The 22,025-nt window shown below is 61.9% G+C and overlaps 2 protein-coding genes across 5 annotated transcripts in view; both read right to left on the bottom strand.

The window, feature by feature from the left end:
* Positions 1 to 11: 11 nt before the first annotated feature.
* BOLA3 (bolA family member 3) lies at positions 12 to 2,336 on the bottom strand. Its single transcript, XM_072846321.1, has 4 exons — positions 2,250 to 2,336; positions 1,592 to 1,715; positions 1,317 to 1,405; positions 12 to 120 (listed from the first exon to the last, which is right to left on the bottom strand). Exons 1-4 carry the CDS (start codon positions 2,283 to 2,285, stop codon positions 55 to 57), a joined length of 315 nt encoding a protein of 104 aa, XP_072702422.1. The 5' UTR covers positions 2,286 to 2,336; the 3' UTR covers positions 12 to 54.
* A 4,010-nt stretch (positions 2,337 to 6,346) lies between these two features.
* The window catches only part of TET3 (tet methylcytosine dioxygenase 3), a 31,161-nt gene continuing 15,482 nt past the window's right edge, over positions 6,347 to 22,025 (bottom strand). For all 4 annotated transcript variants that reach the window (XM_072845999.1, XM_072846001.1, XM_072845998.1 and 1 more), the window contains 9 exons: positions 18,614 to 20,840; positions 14,675 to 14,765; positions 13,968 to 14,061; positions 13,322 to 13,530; positions 13,040 to 13,190; positions 12,475 to 12,564; positions 12,217 to 12,354; positions 11,469 to 11,805; positions 6,347 to 11,089 (listed from right to left, as the gene is read on the bottom strand). In XM_072845999.1, coding sequence (XP_072702100.1) covers positions 9,363 to 11,089; positions 11,469 to 11,805; positions 12,217 to 12,354; positions 12,475 to 12,564; positions 13,040 to 13,190; positions 13,322 to 13,530; positions 13,968 to 14,061; positions 14,675 to 14,765; positions 18,614 to 20,840 — 5,064 coding nt within the window. In that variant the 3' untranslated portion in view covers positions 6,347 to 9,362. The remainder of the gene's footprint in view (positions 11,090 to 11,468; positions 11,806 to 12,216; positions 12,355 to 12,474; positions 12,565 to 13,039; positions 13,191 to 13,321; positions 13,531 to 13,967; positions 14,062 to 14,674; positions 14,766 to 18,613; positions 20,841 to 22,025) is intronic.

Genomic DNA, 22,025 nt, shown 5'->3' with positions numbered 1-22,025 from the left:
AGCCCTGCAGGCACTGCTGAGAGCATCTTTATTGACCGGTCGGCAACGCAGGCATCAAGGCTTGGGGGTGGAGGTGAAGATGCGCAGTCCGTGCATGCTCTTGATCTCCTCGCTCAGTGCCTGCAACAGACCAGCACTGCCACTGCTGCGCTTGAACCTCACCGTAGACCACTGCGGCCACAGCCAGCGCTTTTGGGGCTAAATGCTGCACCCAGCTACGCTCTTATCACGCTTGCACATACACACAGAGTGTGACTGTGGAGTGCTGCACAATCTGTTAGGGCTGTGATGTTTATTATTGGGGAGGGGAAAAAAAAAAAAAAAGGAAGGGTGACACTTAAGACGCTCACACTGTGTGCAGGCCGCAGCACGCTGGGTGTGCTCATGCATGCACAGTGCCCCAAGCAGAGCGCCCCGCTGTATTGCTACAGGCAGACAGCTCTGCTGCCTCGGGATGAGGGACACGAGGAAGGGCAGGCGCTGCTGTTGAGACACTTGTAGGGGCTGTGGGCGCAGCAATTAATGCTCTGGTATGTGGGCGCAGCACTTTGATGGGGGGGTGTACACGCCGGAGTGCCCAACGAGGCAGTGCTGTACGCGCAGCGACGCTGCTGAGCGTTCGCGTAGCGCTCCCTTCCTCCCTGTTGGTATGGGGAAGGCGGGAAAACGCTACTTAGGGAGGGAAGGGCTACGCTGTTAAGACACGCTGGGTGCAGGTACAGCACTGAATCCTCACGCTGTGCGTGCAGCACTTCACCGTGGGTGCGGGCGCCCAGTTCGGCGCCCAGCTGCGCCTGTGCAGGCACGCGAGCGCCAAGCTGTCAGCGCTGGGTGTACGCGCACGCGCTGCCCTGCTGTCAGCGCTACAGGCAGAGCGCCCTGCTAAAGCGCCGCACGCGCACGCAGCCACCCTGTTTATTGGGACGGAAGAGCCGTGCCGCTCGGACGCTCGCGCTGCCTGTCTGCGCAGCGCTTGATGCTCGCTCTGCGCGTGCAGCGCCTGCAGCTGAGCGCTCTGCCTGCAGCGCTTCAGCCAGGCGCTGCGTATGTGCAGCGCTTGATGCGTGCGCGCACGGCGATGAGCACCGCGCACGTACGCGCGGCCAGCGTGCCCAGCTACACGCGCACAGCGCCCGACTCGGGTGAAGCGCTGCCGGCAGCGTGCTCAGCTACAAGCGCTGCGCGCGCACACACACCGCAAGCATCAAGCGGAGTGCCCGGCCGTAAGCGCTGCGCACGCTCGCGCGCACGCTTGCTCGCGCACACAGACTGGGCCCGAGCGCAACGGCCGCCGGCCGGGCTGCAGCCCCCCTCACCTGGTTAACCATCTGGTGCTGCTGCACCGTTCGCTTCTCTTTGAAGTCCTCCGACTCGATGTGAATTTCGTACATGGCGCCGCAGCCGCCTAGAAAAATAAAAGCAGCGGCAACCGCTTGAGCAAAGACCTGAGTCCTTTGTGCCCACACGTTCCTCACCCATTTGGGGGGGTCCCCACAGTGGGGAGGGGGTCTGGGGATAGACTCGCCTCCTCCGTCACAAAGCGCGTGGATGGTTTGGGGGCGAGGAGGAAAGGAAAGAGCTTTGTCTGTACCTGATATATCCACGACTTTGATGGCGGAAGCGCGGGGGAACTTCTCCCGCAGGACCCGGGTCACTCGGGCCTCCCCGTCCGTCTGCGAGGCGAAGCTTCGCCAGGTGCCGCGGCGCAGGAAGAGCTGGGGGGGGTAAAAACACCCCTGAGGAACCTTCTGGGGCTGGGGACCCCCCACCCCGGCGGGCTGGGGGGAGGCGGCCTTCACCGGCACCCGGAGAGGGAGGGGAGGCACCGAGGGGGAGGGAGGCGGCCTTCACCGGCATGGGGGGGGGGGGATGTGGGACGGGACGCGACGCTGCCGGCACCGGGCGGGGGGAGGGACGGGACGGGACGGGACGGGGGGAGGTGACCTTCACCGGCCCCGGGGGAGGAGGGACACTTACCGTGAGGGTGGAGGACACGTCCACCGTTACCGGGGGGGGACTTACCGTGAGGAGGCGCAGGCCGCACTTACCGTTACCGGTCCCGTTACAAAGGGGAACACAGAGGGAGGCGCGGGAAGACGGACAAACACCTCCCCCTCCCCCCGAAAAAAACTGGAAGGGGAGGGGTCCCGGACAACGGACAAAGCGCCCCCGCCCCCTACCCCCGGGCTGGGAGGGGGGCGCGGACAGAGGGAGGGACGGACACGGACGGACAGACAGCGGACACGCACCGGCCCGCGGCCCAGCAGCCCCGCCGCGGCGGCCATACTGGGCGGCGCGCGCCCGGTGCCGGACGCGGAGCCACGCCCCGGGGTCACCCGCCGCCCAGCCAATGGCAGCGTGCTTCGCAGCAGGGGGCGGGGCTGGGGATGCACCGCCTCCGCCGCCGCGACCCCTAGCGGCTCGGAGGACCTTGGCGGGGACTAAGCCCGACACCCACTGCCGGCGGAGGGGGAGGGGGGAGGCGATCCTGCCCCCCCCATCCAACACAGGGCCCCATCTTCCATCCCCTCATCCCACAGACAGGGCCCCATCCTGCCGCCGCTTTCCAACCCCAGGGCCCCATCCTGACACCCCGCCCCCCCAAGAAGGCCCCATCCTGACCCCCCAATAGACATGGCTCCATCCTGCCCCCCATCCCATACCCTGAGCCCCATCCTGCCCCCCCAAGAAGGCCCCATCCTGACACACCCCCCTCCAATAGACATGGCCCCATCCTGCCCCCCCATCCCATACCCTGAGCCCCATCCTGCCCCCCCAAGAAGGCCCCATCCTGACACCCCCCCCCCAATAGGCATGGCCCCATCCTGACCCCCCATCCCGTCCCCAGGGCCCCATCCTTCCCCCCTTCCCATAAAGAAGGCCCCATCCTGACCCCCAATAGACAGGGACCCATCCTGCCCGCCCCCCTTCCAGCCCCTCCAGCAGGAAACAGAACGCCAGGGGCCGCGTGTTGAGTGCAAAAAATAAATATAAAATTTATTAAAACACCCACAATATTTTAAAGATATCAGGAATAATACATTTCGCGGCCCGGCCGGCCGCGCGTAACTTAGAATAAAATACAAATTAAAAAAAAAAAAAAAACCAACAACAAAACAAAAAACAAAAACCAAAACCGGAGAAGGAAAGGGGGAGGATCCAAACTTGCAATTTTTAGGCATCCTAAAAAATAAATTTACCAAAAACACTGGGGGAAAGGAAGAAAGAAAAGGGTGTTAAAGGGGGAAAAAAAACCACAAAGAGGGGGGGAAAAAGAAAAAGGGAAAATTATACAAAATAAAATTATCAGCATAAATTTACTGTCCTAGAAGTATCTACAGTTTAATACACATTAATCCTATTGCCTTGAGACATGGGAAAAAAATCTACCGGTCCTCGATCCGCCCCGGAAAAAAACTTCATTTCAAGTAACCACAGTCCCGAGCCGACCAAGAAATCTTCAAGTGTGAATTTTTCGGAGCCGCCGGGACACCCCCGCGGTGCCCCCCCCCGCCTGCCGCTGTCCCACCTCCCCTCCTCAATTATCCCAAAAAAAAAACCCCAACAAAAATGCCAAAAACAAACCCCCCGCCTCTGACCGAATTCCCGAATCCGAGAAGAAACGGCGCTTTAGTTTTAAATTTTGGATTATTACCTCTTTTTTTTTTTTTTTTTTTTTTTTTTTGCGCCGCGGTGCAAAAACCCACTGGCAAAAAAAAAAGAAAAAAAAAACCTGCTCCTGGAATAAAACTGAGGCTGAAATTACGGCGGTTGGTAATCCCTGAAGGATGCGGGAAAATGAGGAAAAAACCTGGGCGGAAAGGGATAAAGGAGGGGGGGAAAAAACCCTAAGGAAGAAACACCGCTGCGAAAGGATCCCTGATTTCGGAAAGATTCACCCCGCTTTCGCTCGCCTTCGCTGCCGCGACGCTGCGGGGGGCTGGGGGGGTTGAGGTATTTGCCTTGGTTTTTGGGGCGCGGGGGAGCTGCTACCCCGGCGCTGACGGGAAGCCGAAGGGGAAGAAAGTAGCACCAATAAAACCCCAAAAAAATGGAAAAAAAGGGGGGGGGGAAGGGGAAAAGAAAGAGACAGGCAGAAGCGGGATGCCTGGCTGAGCCCTCGCCGCGGGGGAGACACCGGTGATTTGGGGAGAGGAACGAGCCCGAGGGAGCTGGGGGGAACGCGGTGCCGAGCGTGGTGCTGAGCGCCGGTGGGCACGGGGCCTGGGTGCCGCAGCGGGGTACGGTGCCGGGAGGGCGGCCCTGCAGCGGGCACCGGCACCGCGCGACGGGCTCGTGCAGGGGGTCTTTGCACCGTGCGCCGTGCGTGTGCACCGTGCTCCGGCACCACGGTGAAGCACTGTGGTGAAGCACCGTGCCCAAGCACCATGGGGGTGGCACGGTGCCCAAGCGCCACATCTGTGCCAAGGCACCGTGCCCGAGCACCGTGTCCGTGCACGGTGGGTGAGCACCGTGCCCAAGCACCACGGCCAAGCACCGTGCCCGTGCATGGTGAGCGAGCACCGTGCCCGAGCGCCGTATCTGTGGAGCATGCCCAAGCACCGTGCCCAAGTACCACGTCCATGCACCATGCCCTTGCACCGTGCCCGAGCACCCTCTCCGTGCCCATGCACCCTGTTCAAGCACCGTGTCTGTGCACCGTCCCCGAGCACCGTGGCCATGCACCACGGCTTTGCGCCGTACCCGAGCGCCGTGTCTGCGCACCATGGTCATGCACGGTGCCGGAGCACCATGGCCGTGCACAGTGCCTGAGCACCGTACCCACACACCATGCCCTTGCACTGTGCCTGTGCGCCGTGCACGTGCACCGTGCATGCACAACACACCCATGCACCGGGGCTGAGCACCCTGCCCGAGCACCGTGTCCACGCACCGTGTCCGAGCACCGTGTCCGAGCACTGCGCTGAGCACTGTGACCGAGCACCACGTTCACACACCCTGGCTGAGCACCACATCCACACACCATGGCCGAGCACCACGGCCGAGCACCATGTTCACACATTGCGGCTGAGCACCATGTCCACGCACCATGTCTGAGCGCCGCTGCCAAGCACCGTGACCGAGCACCGCAGCCAAGCACCACGTTCACGCACCCTGGCTGAGCACCATGTCCACACACCGTGTCCGAGCGCCGCGGTCAAGCACCATCTTCACGCATCGTGGCTGAGCACCACGTCCATGCACCATGTCCACGGCGCGTGGCCAAGCACTGTGCCCGAGCACCATGTCCGAGCACCGCGGTTGAGCACCGTGCCTGAGCACCATGTCCACACACCACATCCAAGCACCGTGCCTGAGCACCATGTCCACGGTGCATGGCCGAGCACCGTGCCCGAGCACCATGTCCATGCACCATGTCCAAGCACCACAGCAGAGCACCGTGCCCGAGCACCATGTCCATGCACCATGTCCAAGCACCGCAGTCGAGCACCACGTTCACACACCACGTTCGGGCATCGTGCCCAAGCACCATGTCCACGATGCGTGGCTGAGCACCATGCCTGGGCACCATGTCCGGGCACCATGTCCACAATGCGTGGCCGAGCACCGTGCCCAAGCACCATGTCCACGCACCGTGTCCAAGCACCGCGGTCGAGCACCATGTTCACACACCCTGGCCGAGCACAGTGTCCACGCACCACATCCGAGCACCACGTCCACGATGTGTGGCCGAGCACCGTTCCCGAGCGCTTTGTCCATGATGCGTGGCCGAGCACCGTGCCCGAGCACCATGTCCACGCACCGTGTCCAAGCACCGCGGTCGAGCACCATGTTCACACACCCTGGCTGAGCACCGCGTCCACGCACCACGTCTGAGCACCACGTCCACGATGTGTGGCCGAGCACCATGCCCGAGCGCTTTGTCCATGATGCGTGGCCGAGCACCGTGCCCGAGCACCATGTCCACGCACCGCGTCCAAGCACCGCAGTCGAGCACCACGTTCACACACCCTGGCCGAGCACCGCGTCCACGCACCACGTCCGAGCACCACGTCCACGACATGTGGCTGAGCACCGTGCCCAAGCATCGCAGCTGAGCACCTCGTCCGAGCGCCACATCCACACACGGCTCTCCCGCCGGCACCCTGGCCCCGCACCGGAGGGGAACGGCTCCACCGTGAGCCCAGTTGGCGGGACACTTCCGACACGGCACCGATTTCAGTTTGCATAAACCCAACCGGCTCCCGGCACGCTTCGAGCTGTCGCTCCGGAAAAGTAAACTTCCTTCTCAACGACATTGCTTTTTTTTTTTTTTCTTGGTTCCCTAGTTTCGTATATACATTAGTAGCACCTCAGCGAGATGGAATCAGGCAGAAGCGTGATACAGTTTGTTAAAACACCATAGCACCGTTTTTATTAGAAGATTTCATTTAATAAAAATATGCCTTATAGAGCCCACAAAGCATACTCCAGTATTAAAAGGAAAAATCAGCAATTGAGGCACCTCAGGGATTCTGGTTTCCTTCTCCTTCCCGTGCCTCGTCCCGAGAGCGTCGAGATGGGGAGGGGGGACCCCCGAAATGTGTCCCCCGGTCCCCGCCCGAGGCAAAGCATCGCGGCCGGAAAAACCGAAGCGGGGTGGCAGGAGCCCGTCGGGGCTCCCTGCGCCGAGCTCTCCCCAGGCTTTCTACCGCGGGCGTTGTCCTAGCGCCATTGTGGCCGCGACCTGCTGCAAAATTAGGTCCCCATCCCACCCCGAAGCGATTAAAAACATCCCCCCCCCCCCCGGCCCCAGCGAGTCCCCCTTAACGCCGCGACCCCCCTGGCTTCGGCGCAGGTGGGATGAGCACGGCCGCCGGGACGGGTAAAGGAAAAGATTTTGCTTGAAAAACAGCCTCTCAGCAGCAAGGGGTAAAGAGCTGTGCATAGATTTCTAGTTTTCGTAGAAGAAGTCTGAAGCGTGCTAATTTTTAATGACTGAGATTTGAGGTAGGTTAGACATTATGTAGTGTAAAAACGTGAGACTGCAGCAGTTCTTGCTCCCCGACCCGCAGCGCCGGCATCTCCCCGCTTAACCGGGTTGAACCCGCCGGAGCCAACGCCGCGCCGGACCGAACCCCCTCCCTGCACCAAAAAAAACCTCCGAGGAAGCAGGACTTAGACAGGTTACACGGACCCTCGCCTTTTCCGAACGCACCCCTTTTCCTCCCGACTCTAAACGCATCCAGGCGAAGCTCGCAAGGCACCCCCGCCACGACAGTCAGACCAGACCCCGGGCGACGCGAACCGGGGCCGGCACCCGAATCCGGCCCCGCCGAATGCCACTGGCGGGCATCAGCCGGGTCCCCTTTTCGCCCTCCGAACCACATCGACACACCGGGTCCCCGCGCTGGAACCGGCATTGCCCGCGGGCATCCCTAAAATCTGACTTGCCATCGACTCTTACAATCCTGATATGCTATTGGGTATTTATAAGAAAAGCGGTAATAGCTCGTTGAGTTTCCTTGTCAAATATACGCGACTTTACAGATTACGGTTAAAAAAAAAAAAAATTAATTATGAAGGACGGACAAAGCATGTTAAATATTCTGCCAGTATTTACAGTTCTCCCACAATAATCTTGTTTAAAACATACTGCTTTCAAGTTGTTGGGGGGGGGAGGAAAGAGGGGAGTTGTTTTTTAAGTTTCGCTTTTGTTTTTAAATCTAGGTGAAAGTGCTTTTAAAAAAATTCTTTCCCTATTTACAGGTTTAAAATCAGACCACGTAAATGTTCAGGCTGTTTTACCGAGATCCTGCTGATCTGTGCCAGTGCGCAAGGAAGGAGGGTGACAGTAAACACAAGGTGATTTCTGCACGGTGACGGCGTCGGCGCTGGCTCGCTGGCTCTCCAAAAGGCACCTGAAAGTGCAAAAGCAACGACCCCGGGGACGCCGGCACCCGGATTCGGCCACGCCGCCCTCCCGGCGAGCCGCGGGGGAGCTCGCCCACCCGCCCGTCCATCCCGGCACGGCTTCGGCATCGGGGACGGGCGGAAAGTCTCGACTGAGATTGTTCGAAAAGCACCACGCGGTTGTTGTCGTCGTTGGGTTATGTGTTGGGGTTTTTTTGCGGGAAGAACGGCGATCCGTAGGAAGGAGGGATGGCACCCGGGGAGAGAAAAAGCACCGAGCCCCGGCGGCGCTCGCCACCGCACTGGCTCGCCGGCACCAGCGGGGAAGGCAGACCGGCGGGGATTTTGGCCAGCCAAGCCTTGGGATTCGCTCTTCCCAGAGCCGATCGCACGGAGAAAGTCCCCCGGAGACGGAAAGCACCAGACTTTAGCAACAGTGATGTACAGAGAGCAACACTAGCTATTCACAGTTTGGGGTTGGTTTGTGTTTTTTTCCTGTTTTTGTATTATTTTTTTTCTTTCTGTTTTTGTCCTGTCGGCTCCTTTAGAGACGCCGCTGCTGTCGCTCTCCCCGGGGCCGCCGGCAAAGGAGCCCCCAAGTCCGAGCCCGAGTGCGGCACCCCAGCAGCGGCAGTCCCCAGCCCGGACGTGTCCTGAGGTCTCCGGCGCCGGGAAAGACGCCGGCTCGCTCCGTCCCGGCGGAGCCGATCCCGCCGATGGCGAGGAGCCGAGTGAAGACGCGCCGTCCCAGGACATCCCGCTCGCGAGCGGGTCTCCTGTCGCTGTAAGAAAGGACTCCTCGAGTTGCAAAATAGGTATTTTTAGGTCCTTGGGAAAAAAAATAATTGGATGTTCAGCGTGTCCAGCTGACGGTAAAGCACACGATGCCGCCAGCCCCCACGCATTGGAGCTGGAGGGAGTCACCTCTTGCATTTAAGCTGGTTTGGTGTTCAGGTTGTTTTTTTATTTGTGTTTAGGGGTTTTTTTTTCGATGTTGGCTTCTTTTTCGAAGATCGGCTTCGTCTTGTCGTCAGAGTAAAAAATAAAATAAAATAAAATCCAATAAATAGGTATTTTTAAGTGGAATTAAAAACCTCTCCTTTGCGAAAGGACGCTATAAACTTCTCCCTCCGTTCGCACGGCGCACGAGGCTAGATTAAAAAAACGTGGAGATATAAATATGAGATTACCGAAATGCGTCAAACAGCATCGTTCCTCTTTTTTTTTTTTTTTCAATCAAGTTTTGCTTTGTTTGCCAACTCCTCGCCAAGCGCAGCTCTCCGACGGCGTGCGCCCGCGCCGGCTCCACTGTTTCCGAGCGTGCGTGTTGGGTTCGCTTTCTGTGGGTTGGGTTTTTTTTTTGTTGTTGTTGTTGTGTTTTGCTTCGTTTTTGCCTTTTTTTTTTTTTCTTCTCCCCCACGCCCGAGGAGAAAGCACCACGAAGCAACGCCGGGCTCCGGCGCTGCCGAGGGTTGAGGTAAGATGGGGCCGCGGCGGTTGCCTCCGTCTCAGATCCAGCGGCTGTAAGGGCCCGTCACCTTGGTGTAGGCGTAGGAGGACACAGTGATGGCGGAGTTGGTGGGGATGGCCACCGCCTGCCGCGTGGGGACCGAGTCCCTCCTCTCCTTGCTGGGCGCCTCGGTGGCCAACGCGCCGCCCCACTTGCGTTTCTTGGCGAAGGCTTTGGCGTCCGGCGGGAGACCCAGGCGTGCCGCCTCCTCTTGCCGGGCCCGAGCCCGCTCCGCCAGCTGCTTCATCTTGGCCTCCCACAGCGCCAGGCCGTGGTTGGGCTGGTTCAAGTTCTTGTGTTGGTAGAAGACCAGGGAGATGCGGGTGGGGTGGCAGCGGTTGGGTTTCTTCAGCGGGGTGGTGGCGTGGAGCTCACGGCGGGCGCACTCGATGAGGATGGAGCCGTGGGCAGGTGCCACGGCCACCCCGCCGATGTTCTCGTCCAGGAAGTTGTGCTCGCTGTCGGACCACTCCTCCTCCTCTTCCTCCTCGTCCTCTTCATCCTCCTCCTCCTCCTCCTTCACCGCCTTCTCTGGCAGATCCTCCTCCAGGCCAAAGGGGTCCCACGGCTTCTCCCGGTGGGGCCCCACCACCCCCTTCTCACCCACCACCGCCTCCCATGGCTTCTCCGGCAGACCCGGGCTGGGTGCCGGTGTCCTCCGCTCCTCCGCCTTCACCGAGCCCCACGGCTCCTCGGGGAAGCTGGGCAGCCCCGGTAAGGCCGAGCTGAAACCCAGCGGCCCCAGCAGGCTCGAGGTGCCCGTGCCGGCCAGCGCCGCCTCCCCCAGCTTGCAGGGACTCCATGGTTTCGGCAGCAAGCCCGAGCTGTGTGCCGCTGCCGCCTCTCCTGCCAGGACGTTGGGCCACTGCTTCTCCGGCGGCGGCAAGCGCATGGCAGCGTCAAAGGCGCTCGGCTTCTCCCGCCCACCCGAGCTCGGCGCCAGGGCGCTCCACGAGCCCTCCGCCGTGCTAGTCCTCTCGGGGGAAGACGTGCCCCGGGACGCTTTGAAGGGGCTCCACCGCTGCTCCGGCCCCCCGCCACGCACCGGGATGGCCGGCAGGGCTAAGCTGGCGCCGGGCACGGCCACTGCGCCAGGAAGGGGCTCAATGGTGGGCGGAGGGTCCGGGGGCTCCTGCTTGATGGGCCGGCTGCCAAAACAGTTCTGTGCAAACGGCAGTGCCTCCTCCGAGCCCGAGCTAGTCCTGTGCGCCCCGGCCACCGCTGCTTTCTGCTGGCTGGCGTAGCGGTTAGCCCGCTCATAGGTGCGCTGGTGATGGTTTTTGCTCCGGACGCTGTGCGGGATGGGCTCGGGGAAATCGGCGTTCCCATAGGTGTGGTTGAGGTTCTCCTGCAACACCGGGACGTCAGGCTTCTTCTCGTAGCCGTTGCTCACCCAGCTGCTTCCGCTCCTCTCGGGCGCCCCGTAATTCAGAAACTGCGAGGGGAACACGTGGTTGCTGGAAAAGCCGTAATACCCGAAGGAGGGAAGCGCGAACTTGGAGTGAAACCCGTTCACGGAAGGCAGATTGGGCTGTGCATAGTAGGAATGGTAAGAGTAAACACTGTTCATGCTGTACGGGTCGGAGGGCCGGCAGCTCCCCAGCACCGAGTAGCTCTCCACCACCGCGTTGCCGTTGTACTTGAAGGCGTTGTAATGGCTCTGCGGCTCCACCTTGATGGAAGGTTTCAGCGGCTGCGGGGGCAGCCCGCTTTTCAACGCCATACCTGCAGGCACAGCACACACACAGCCCCTGTGACCCGCCGGCCGAGGAAACTGCCGGTGGGGAGCAAGGACCCCCAAAACTCGGCCAGACTTGAAAATCCCACGGTGATGGGCTCACCGGCCAGGCGCAGAGGTCAGCATTGCCCATCATTGCCTGGTGCGCTGGCACCGATTCGCACCCACGCTCCGGGCTGCGGCGAGAGCTCCCCACTGCACCGCGGTACGGGGAAAAACCCAGGTGCCACAGAAATGCCATCCTGCACCCCGACAAGCCGAGCGCTCAATGCTGCCAGCCCGAGAAAGCCCCCAGCCACATCCCTGTCCCCTCACGCGCTTTCCGGACGGCTCGGGGCGGCAGGACCTCGGCTCTGCCCCCGTTACCTGCATTTTGCTGGAGCGTGGGGAGCTCGAGCGCTTCCTGCTTGATCTTCTCCGGCGTCATCAGCTTCTCTTTCTGCAGCTTCTTCTTCTCCGCAGCGGCTTTCTTCGCTTCCAGCTGCCTCTGCCGGCAGGACTTGGCGGGCTCGGGCAGCTTGCGGACCTCGCGGGGGAAGGACGTGAGCACCTGGATGGCCCCACTGCCCACCTTGGCATTTTGGTTCTCCTCGCTGCCGAACTCATCCGTGCTGGACATCTTGTAGAGGGGGAGGACGTGCAGTTGCTCATCTTCGGGGATCTTCCCCACCACGCGATTGTCTTCCTTCGTCAGCGTGCAGACCTGGGGGAGCGCAGGGTGCCATCAGCGGGATGCTGATGGATGCGGCCCGTGCAGGACAGGGACAAAACCTCCTCCTTATTCCCCCCATCGATGTGAAGCCACGCCAGCCTGGCATCCCCCGCAGCCCACACCGGTTCCCAGCAGCATTCAGAAACCTCCCACGGGGTTTAGGTCAGACAAAAGCAAACGCACGGTCCCCTAGCTGGACCTAGTTTTCATCTAGCTGGGGTGGCTTCAGCACCCCACAGACCTGAATGGTTTAATTTGAGGTGTGCAAACACTGCAGACCAGCCACTGGAGTCATGCAGGTAGGACGGCTGGGGACAGCGGGGACCGAGTGGCTCAAAAAGGAGCAACCTGAAACAGGGAGGGGGGGGGCATCCCAAGAAGTCCCGCCGGCCGCCTGCTTACCACTGTGCAGCCGTTGTAGAGGTTATGCTGATCTTTGTGAGCATGAGCGCAGAAGTCCATGCACGCCGTCACTCCAGAAAACGGCCTCCCCTCCTTCAAGCCCAGCCGGCAGTCTATCGCTACGTCCTCGTTGGTAACCTGGCAGAAGGAGGAGAGGGCTCCAGTTATCTGAAATCTCCTACGCGTCGCCACCCCGCACCCGTTTCTGCCGGCCACCGGGCCGGCATGCTCCGCAGGGGACGAGCGGGTGGCCAGTACCTGGTTTTGGTAGGCTTGCGGTGCCAGCCTCTTGTAAAGCGGAGCAACCTCAGTGGCCAAGTCCTGAAAGCTTTTCCGGAGCAGCTCTTCCTGCGGTAGGGAAAAGAGCAGGACGTCACCCAGAGGTTTCGGCAGCAGAGCCCGCACAACGCCATACAGCATCCGACCCGTCCCACGATGTCCCTCACCACACAAAGCACGTGGCTTAAATCCCTGGTGAGGTTTTGGCTGTTCAACCTCCAGCCTCAGCGTCTGTTGTGCTTTCGCTTGCTCGACCTGCGAGCCCCCTGGCATCTTCCCTGGGGTTTCTAGAGAGACCCCGTTTGTGCCACCCCATACCGGCACTTGCTGTCACACCAAAAGTCCTGGCTCTGGGATGCCAAGGCGAGCCTGCCCTCTGGTTTCACCAGGTTGGCTTTCTTTCCCCCATCTCCCTAATTCATCAAAAATCCCACAGGGAATCCTATTTTCAGGCTTCCTCCCTGCAAAACTTGGAGCTGGGGGTACAAGGAGGTCCAAACCCACAGCCCTGCCGGTGCTGCCCGGCTCCGCCCACGTCACCCACCTCTTTGGGATTGTCCCCCACCAGCCTGAACTTGCGGGGAGTTTTGCTCCGGGCGTATTTGCAGCCATTAAAATACATGCTCCAAGAGCAGCCGAAGGAGAAGGAAGCGCCGCAGGTGTTGGGGTCCTTGCCTTGGCACGCGCAGGTCCGGCTGCGGGAGGGACACCACAGAGGAGCATCAGCCACCGGCGCGGTGATGGCAGCTCCGAAAACAGGGGGGACCCCTGCATCCCCTTCCCACCCCATTTCCCCAAACCGGACCGGTGGCGTGCTGCAACTTACTCGTCGTTCAAGCCGCAGCGGCGGCTGGTGGGGTTGCCGTACTTGGTGAGGGTGTCGGTGAGCTCCTGGTACAGCGTGTCACCCAGCGTGCGCGGGATGCCCTCCCAGGCCAGGATCAGGATGATGATGACGGCGTTCTGGCAGTGGTGGCCGGCCCGGTGCCGCACCAGGCACAGCAGCTTCTCCTCTTGGTTGTGTCTCCGGATCACCTGGAAAACAGAGGGGCCAAGTCAGACCACTCCAATGGCAAACACCTCCCGGGATGGGGAGGACCCCAAAAGCGGGTCCTGGCTGCCTTCCACAGCGCCCCGTGGGGATCTGGGGGGACAGAGCTGTGGGGGCTCCCATGGTTGCATTCACCCCCATGGGCTTTGGGAAACCGAGGGGGGAACATGCCCGGCTCTGGGGCTGCAGGCACGGACGTGCCGTTCGGCGAGTGCCAAGGGTGGGAAACCCCGTGGAGTTTCCCCGGGGGTGGCTGCTCTCGCTTTCTCCTTGTCAGCCGCAGATGAAGCATCCCGCCCCTGCCCGCTGCAGCCACCGCTGGCGGGGGACCTCCTCGTCCCCAGGCAGGGAGGGGACGGGCAGGAGGGTTACCCCAGGGAGGGGTCCGAGGGCAGACGAGAGCCAGGGCGCAGGCACTCACCCACTTGGCGATGGGGCAGCCCCGGGAGCTCTTTCCCTCCTTCCCCGTGTAGATGACCTTCTCGATGCGGATGGCCTTGCCCTTCTCGCCGTACCTGCCCGGGGACGGGCATCAGCGCCGCTCGCCCCCACCATGCTCACGAGGCCCCCGCTCGCCTCACGGGACCCCACTCACCCCCACTGGACCCCACTCGCCCTCATGGGACCCTGCTTGCCCTCATGGGACCCCTCATGAGCCCCTACTCACCCTCAGAGGATGCCACTCTCCTTCATGGAACTCCACGGGACCCCACTCACCCTCATGAGCCCCCGCTCATCCTCATGGGACACCATTCGCCCTCATGGGACCCTATCTACCTTCATGGGACCCCACGGGACCCCACTCGCCCTCACAGGACCCCGCTCACCCTCACAAGCCCCAGCTTGCCCTCATGGGTCCCCACTCACCCTCACGGGATCCCTCATAGACCCCACCCACCCTCACAGGACCCCTCACAAGCCCCTGTTCTCCCTCATGGGCTCCCACTCGCCCTCACAAGCCCCCCCTCACCCTCATGGGCCCCCACTCACCCTCATGGGCCTCTACTTGCCCTCATGGGACCCCTGATAGGCCCCCGTTCGCTCCCACAGGCCCCCACTCACCCTCACAAGCCCCATCTCACCCTCACGGCCCCCCAGGATGGGACGGTATGGGGCGAGGGCCCTTACCGCTCCTCCATGAGCTCCCTGATGGATGCCACGGTGGGCCCCGAGCCCAAGTGGGTGTAATACGGCCCCTCGTCCTTCTCCACGATTTGCTCTGCAGAGGCAGGAGGGGGGGGACAGAGATTTTGGGGTTTGCACCTCCACCGGCTGCCCCGAAGGATGCCAAACCCCCAAATTCCCTCAAATTGAGCACTTTTGTGCCAAAAACCAAAGGTTCCTCAACGGCGTTTCCCCCTAAGAGCACCGGGGAAGGGAAGCCGCAATTAGGGGTTCCTTAAACAGCCCAGCAGCTCCTCTTCATTTTCTGCTCCCAGCACGAAAACGCTGCTGGGGAACACGGGGACAGATGCTCAGACCCACACCCTTCGGGGATCCAAAAACCTCCCCGAGGGGCCACAGCCCCTCCAAGCATCCCGGCAGCAACTGCGGCCCCATCCCGGCACGGGGGATTTGTGCCGGCCGCTCGAGTGCGGTGCATTTTGATGAGCTCTGCCAAGGAGAAGCGATTAGCAGCAGCGGGTGATTCGGCATACAACTCCCCCCAGCCCCTCTGCTCCCCGCCAGCTCCCACCCTGGGCACCCATCTGGCCCTGCTCACCGGGACCAGCCCAGCTGGACGCTGCCAAAACCATCACAGGATGATTTTGGGGCTGAAAACTGCTGCTGCCTGCTTTTAGGCTTGCCCGGAGGATTTGGGGATGCTCACAGGATGCCCCAAGCTGGCTGAGCCCGTGCAAGGAAGGAGCTGCTGCATGGGAGACAGGCTGAAGGATGCTGGGGCTACGGGAGGAGGATGCTGGGGCTACGGGAGGAGGATGCTGGGGCTACGGGAGAAGGAGGCTGGGGCTACGAGAGGAGGATGCTGGGGCTACGAGAGAAGGATGCTGGGGCTACGGGAGGAGGATGCTGGGGCTACGGGAGGAGGATGCTGGGGCTACGGGAGGAGGATGCTGGGGCTACGGGAGGAGGATGCTGGGGCTACGAGAGAAGGATGCTGGGGCTACGGGAGGAGAAGGCTGGGGCTACGGGAGGAGAAGGCTGGGGCTACGGGAGGAGAAGGCTGGGGCTACAGGAGGAGAAGGCTGGGGCTACGAGAGAAGGATGCTGGGGCTACGGGAGAAGGAGGCTGGGGCTACGGGAGAAGGAGGTTGGGGCTACAGGAGAAGGATACTGGGGCTACGGGAGGAGGATGCTGGGGCTACGGGAGGAGGATGCTGGGGCTACGGGGGGAGAAGGCTGGGGCTACAGGAGGATGATGCTGGGGCTACGGGAGGAGAAGTCTGGGGCTACGGGAGGAGGATGCTGGGGCTACGGGAGGAGGATGCTGGGGCTACAGGAGGAGGATGCTGGGGCTACAGGAGGAGGAGGCTGGGGCTACGGGAGGAGAAGGCTGGGGCTACGGGAGGAGAAGGCTGGGGCTACAGGAGGAGAAGGCTGGGGCTACGAGAGAAGGATGCTGGGGCTACGGGAGAAGGAGGCTGGGGCTCCGGGAGAAGGATACTGGGGCTAGGGGAGGAGGATGCTGGGGCTACGGGAGGAGGATGCTGGTGCTACGGGGGAGGATGCTGGGGCTACGGGAGAAGGAGGCTGGGGCTACGGGAGGAGAAGTCTGGGGCTACGGGAGGAGGATGCTGGGGCTACAGGAGGAGGATGCTGGGGCTACAGGAGGAGGAGGCTGGGGCTATGGGAGGAGGATGCTGGGGCTACGGGAATAGGATACTGGGGCTACGGGGGAGAAGGCTGGGGCTACAGGAGGAGGATGCTGGGGCTACGGGAGAAGGAGGCTGGGGCTACGGGAGGAGGATACTGGGGCTACGGGAGGAGGATGCTGGGGCTACAGGAGGAGGATGCTGGGGCTATGGGAGGAGAAGGCTGGGGTTACGGGAGGAGGATACTGGGGCTACGGGAGAAGGAGGCTGGGGCTACGGGAGAAGGAGGCTGGGGCTACAGGAGGAGGATGCTGGGGCTATGGGAGAAGGAGGCTGGGGCTACGGGAGGAGGATGCTGGGGCTATGGGAGAAGGAGGCTGGGGCTACGGGAGGAGGAGGCTGGGGCTACAGGAGGAGGATACTGGGGCTACGGGAGGAGGATGCTGGGGCTACGGGAGGAGGATGCTGGGGCTACAGGAGGAGGATGCTGGGGCTACGGGAGAAGGAGGCTGGGGCTATGGGAGAAGGAGGCTGGGGCTACGGGAGGAGGATGCTGGGGCTATGGGAGAAGGAGGCTGGGGCTACGGGAGGAGAAGGCTGGGGTTACGGGAGAAGGATGCTGGGGCTACGGGAGAAGGAGGCTGGGGCTACGGGAGAAGGAGGCTGGGGCTACGGGAGGAGGAGGCTGGGGCTACGGGAGGAGAAGGCTGGGGCTACGGGAGGAGAAGGCTGGGGCTACGGGAGGAGGAGGCTGGGGCTATGGGAGAAGGAGGCTGGGGCTACGGGAGGAGGAGGCTGGGGCTACAGCCCTGCAAGCAACACACCCCCCACAGCAGCAAACCCCTCGGGGCTTTTAGGGCATGAAGGTGCCGGCGTGGGAAGCAAAGGATGCTCCGGGCAGGCACGGTGGCACAGGGGTTGATCCCTGGCACGCAGGGATGCTCGAACGCCACCGGGTGGGATGCATCCGGCGCGAAGGCCGGGTCTGATCTGCCCTTCCATCTCTCTGCTCTCATCGCCCTGATTTTCATTCCTGTCATGTCTAACTGGCTGGGTGCCAGGGCGAGGAGAAAGCCGGGCTCAGCTGGGCTGCAGCTGTCCAGACAGAGATCAATACGGGACACGCAGCGAAGGCTGATTTTATTACAGCGTCTAACAGCACAGGCACCTAATAAAGCACCGAGCCCCGACTCCTACTTAATTGCTTTCTCTCACTGCTTTTCCTTGAGAAAATGGAGAGAGGTGGCAGGGGGGGAATCCCCCCTCTCCCAGCCCCTAAACCACGCTGCAAAAGAAAAAGCAACCCAAATCTTTTCCTGGCAACGCAGGGCGAAACTCCGAGATCAGTTCGAGCGGCTCCAGAAAAGCCTTTCATTCGCTCGGTGCCGTTTGGGCTAATTACTGCTGCCATTTACAAGCAAATAAAGAAATAATCATGAGCCCCACTAATAAAGTGCAGCTTGGGCTTGGGCCGAGGCCACCTCTCCCAGCAGCATGGGGCTTTGTTTTTCCGGCTGGATGCCCCAAATCCTCACCCTGCTCCTCCCAGCTCCCGTCTAAATTTTGGGGAGGGAAGATCCAGCTCCCAGTGCTTGGATGGAGTTGGACCGTGGGGACCACATGGGAAATCTCTAGCACTTGTGCAAAGTCTAACAAATGCCAACACACACAAAAAAAAAAACCAAAAAAACCCCCAAATCCAAGAGTTTGGAGCCTTTTCAATGCATCCTGGTGGGATCAGCCACCGAACAACCCAGCATCCCGGCAGCAAATACGGCTCCAGGCATAAACACACACGCTGAGTCATAGTTTGGGTTACTTGGAGTAACCCAAACCAGCTAATTTGTCTTAAAATAGCAGGAATAACCAGGCAAGTTGGGTTTTAGGCGGGTTTCGGCGCTGGGACAACCATGGGCCCCTCTATGGGATTTAGCTGAGTGGTTAAGCAGAGGGAAAACCCAACAGCCCTTTGGTTTTGCAGCTCTTCCAACCCACGCCAGCACAGCCAGGTCGGCGTCAGTGCCACCCCCACGGTGACGCGGCGATCGCTCAGCGTTTGCTGTCTGACCGTAAAAATAAGAGAGGAAAAAGAGAAAGCAAAAGCGGGCTCTGCAGCATCGGGGTTTCGCCATGCAAGCGCCGCATCTCCCCAAAAAGCGGGGGCTTTGCCAGTGCCGCGGCATCGCTCCGTTATTTATCCAGGGCAATCCCACCCGGCAAAGCCACCTCCACAAAATGCCACTCCAGGGCTCGCTGCCACCCCGGTAATCCCCCGGCACGGCCGCTCGCTCACCAACACAGTCGCAGGTGGGGAACTCTGCTTGCGCCCGCTTAGCCGGGGTGTCCAGGAGGCTTTTGGTTGGCGTGTCCAGATATTTCAGCGGTGACTCCAAAAAGCCGCTCAGGGTTGGTGTCAGCGGCACCTCGTCCTTGGTGGGTGTCCCGTCGGCATCATCCGCGTCCGGGTTTTGGCTTTCCTCGGAGTAAAAGCACGTGGTCGACACCACGGTGATAGCACCAGAAGACTCGATTTTGATCTGTTTGGGGGACCGGGCGGTGAAGGGGGGCTCTGAAAGCGGACCTTTCCCCGGTGAAAATGAAAAGCTTTTGGGTCCGGCTTGGGGAGTGCTGCTTGAAGCCGGGGTGGCGGCGGCGGTGGTGGCGGGCACTTGTGGGGTTGGCGCCGGTCCCCCCAGTAGCTCGGCAGCCCCGGAGGCGAGCGGGGCGGGCGTCTCGGGGGGCTGCAGGTTGAAATTCTCCCCGAATTCCGCTTCGAATTGCCGGATGAGCTCTTCCAGCTTGTCATCCACCACAATGGGGGTCGGGGTGGCTGATGGGGGGGCGGCCGGTGCTTCCTCTGAGCTGGTCGAGCCCGCCGGCACCGGGTGAATTTGGGGGCCCCCCCCGGGGGCACCCCTTTCCTGAGAGTCGGGAGCCGGGGGGCCGCCGTCGAGGGGGTTCGGTGGCGGGGGGCGGGCGGGGGGTAGGGGTAGTGCAAGAGGCTGGAGCGGGAAGGCAGGCGGCGGCGGCTGCGGTTCAGTTTGCATCTCTTCGGCGGGGGGTTCGGCGGGCGTCCGAAACCCCTCCAGGCTGATCTGCCAGAGGGGCAGGAAGAGCGGCTGCGAGTCCTTCTGCTTCGCCTTCTTGATCTGCACTTGCTTACGGAGCGGTTTGGCCGGGGGGGGCTTTTCGGGCGGTGTTTTCTTCTTTTTCTCTTTGGCCTGCTTTTCGAAGGGCTTGGGGGGCACGGCCGGGGCACCGGGAGCCCACCAGCCGCTCGGCCGATCCAGGGGTGCCGCCGCCGCCGCCAGGCTTTGCTCGAGGAAGAGGCTGCGCTTGTGGTGGAGATGCTGCTGCAGGACCAGCTGCGTCTTCTTGTGCAGGTCGGGCTCCGGCGGTGCCGGCGGCAAACGGGGGCCGCCCAGCGCATCCTTGCCGGGCACTCGTTCGGGGGGTTCCGTTTTAGGCGCAGTCACTTTGCCGGCCGTCGCTTCGGGTCTCTTGAAAGCTGCCTTGATGTAGTCGTCGGTGTTACCCAGCAGCTGCTCCAGCTCCGCCATGGGGTCTCCGGCCCCCGCTGCCCCCTCCGCCTCCAGCCCCCACGCCGCCGCAAAGCCCCCCCGGGGAGGTGCTGCACCAAAAAACGGCTCCGGCGCTGCTCCCGGCTCTGGAGGATAACGGGGCTCGTCCCCTCGCTGCCACGCAGCCCCCGGCGGGGCAAGGGGGCCGGGGCCGAAGGGGGCGGCAGGGGGCGGTGGGGGCGGCGGTGGCGGGGGCTGGCCATCGCCGGCGGGCTGGGGGAGAGCGGCTGAGAGCTGCGTCAGGGCTTCGATGGCTATGGCGGTCTGCAGGCTGATGTTCTTCTCCTTGGCGATGGTCAACGCGTTTTGGGAAAAGGGGAGGCCGTCGGGCGGGCACGGCTCAACGGTCTCAGGCACCGGCTGGGGGTTGATAGCACCTTCCTGGGGGGGTGGCGGGGGGTTGGGGGCAGTGGCACGGGGCCTCGGTGATGCCGGCTCTTCGCCGAGAGCCGTCTTGATTTTCTGCTCCAGCCATTCCAGGTAGTCAGGGCACTCGGGGCCATCGCAGTTGCAGTTGGGGGGCTTCACGCCGTGCTTGGCCAAAGCCAGGGCAGCCTTGAGGGCGTGCAGGTCCTCTCCCCGCGGCACGCCGTCCGCCGCGCTCAGCCCACCCCGGCTCATGTCCGAGTCGAACTTCTCGTACAGCAGCGAGGGCGAACCCGGGGGCAGTAGCCGGTAGGAGGAAACGGCTTCGGCCACCGCCGAAAAGGCCACCAGGTTCCTGACGTCTTCCAGATGGGCTTTACCAGCGGCGGGCGGCTGGCCCGGTGACCAGCCGCTCGGCTCCATCAGCGTGCTGCCCCCCGCCTCCGGCCGGCCCCCATTCGCCAGGCTGAGCCTGCTGCCCTCGTTCAGCCGCCTTTCTTCGACATAATTAATTGGCCCTTCTTCCATTTGGCTTCTGCTGGGTCCATCAACCGGGTCGCCCGCTGAACCTGTCTGCGAGGAGGGAGAGAGGAGAGACATCAGCATCCCCCACCACAACCCACGTGCCATCATCCCCCACCCTATTTCTCCCTCTTTTTTTTTTATCCTCCCCTTTCCCCATCTCTTTTTCTGACCTGGATGATGAAGACGCAAACGAGCCACGCGAAAAAATAATCACCACTGGCAAAACCACGCGGGTTTTGCCCTGCTGCGTAAGGAGCAGCTCGGCTCAAAAGGCGGATGGTTTCCACCACGCTGGCCCCGCGCCGCCCACGTCCCCACCCCGCCACCGGCTTTCGAAATTGCTCACAGGACGGTTTGGGATTTCCATCGCCCGCCGAGAGCAAGACACAGCGGGGTGGGACGATGAGGGCGTCCCCGGCTCTGGCGACACAGTTTACACTGGCGAAGGAAGTGGCACGGGGAGAAAAGGGGGGTTTTTTTGGACCCATGCCCGAAGCAAACATCCTGGCTGGGAGCAGCCGTCCTTCGCCGGGGGCCGCGGCACGGCAGGAAGCCGCCGAGTTGGCTACGCCGGTGCCAGGGGCGGCGCGGGGATGCTTTCACCTCGAATAACCCAGCGTCTGTATCAACACGGCCGGCCGGGGCCCCCGGCAACGCCGAGCTACAGCACCAGCGTCCAGAAAACCGGCCGCGTGCCAAGAAGAGACCAAAACCATTAGAGCCTTCATGTCGACACGAGGCAGCGGCACCCAGGGAGCCCGTCACCCTGGCGTCTGGGCTCAGGCACCCTGGTTAAGACCCTCCAAGGGGTTTTGCCAGGGATAGGAGGGCTCTTTCTGTGCTCTGTGGCTCTCTCCCCCCTCAAAGGCGGGGATTTTAGTGCTCCGGCGGCCAGGGGTGCTGGGCACTGGCAGCGTATTTAGCAGTTTGCTGATAACCAGGGGAGCTTCCTGCAAGCTAAAAATACAGCAAAGTTTGCTGGAAAAAAATATGACAAAGCAAGCAAAGGCTGTGGGCAGAGCTTCCTGCCTCTGGACGGTGCCGACACCGGCTCGCGGGAAGGATCCGCAGCCCAGAAGACTCGCGGGAGACCCTGAGTTACGGCTAGGTGCACGAGCAAGCTGTCAGTGTGCGGTTGTTGGTGGTGGAGCCGCGTTTAACCCTTCAGCCACCAGCCCCACGGCTTCAGCACGGGCGTCCTTCGGGGCAAGAGGGCGAGCGAAGCCGCACGTT

The sequence above is a fragment of the Ciconia boyciana genome, chromosome 25 (assembly GCF_034638445.1).
Source record: "Ciconia boyciana chromosome 25, ASM3463844v1, whole genome shotgun sequence".
Classification (NCBI taxonomy): domain Eukaryota; kingdom Metazoa; phylum Chordata; class Aves; order Ciconiiformes; family Ciconiidae; genus Ciconia; species Ciconia boyciana.
This window is presented reverse-complemented; position numbering and strand designations above follow the sequence as displayed.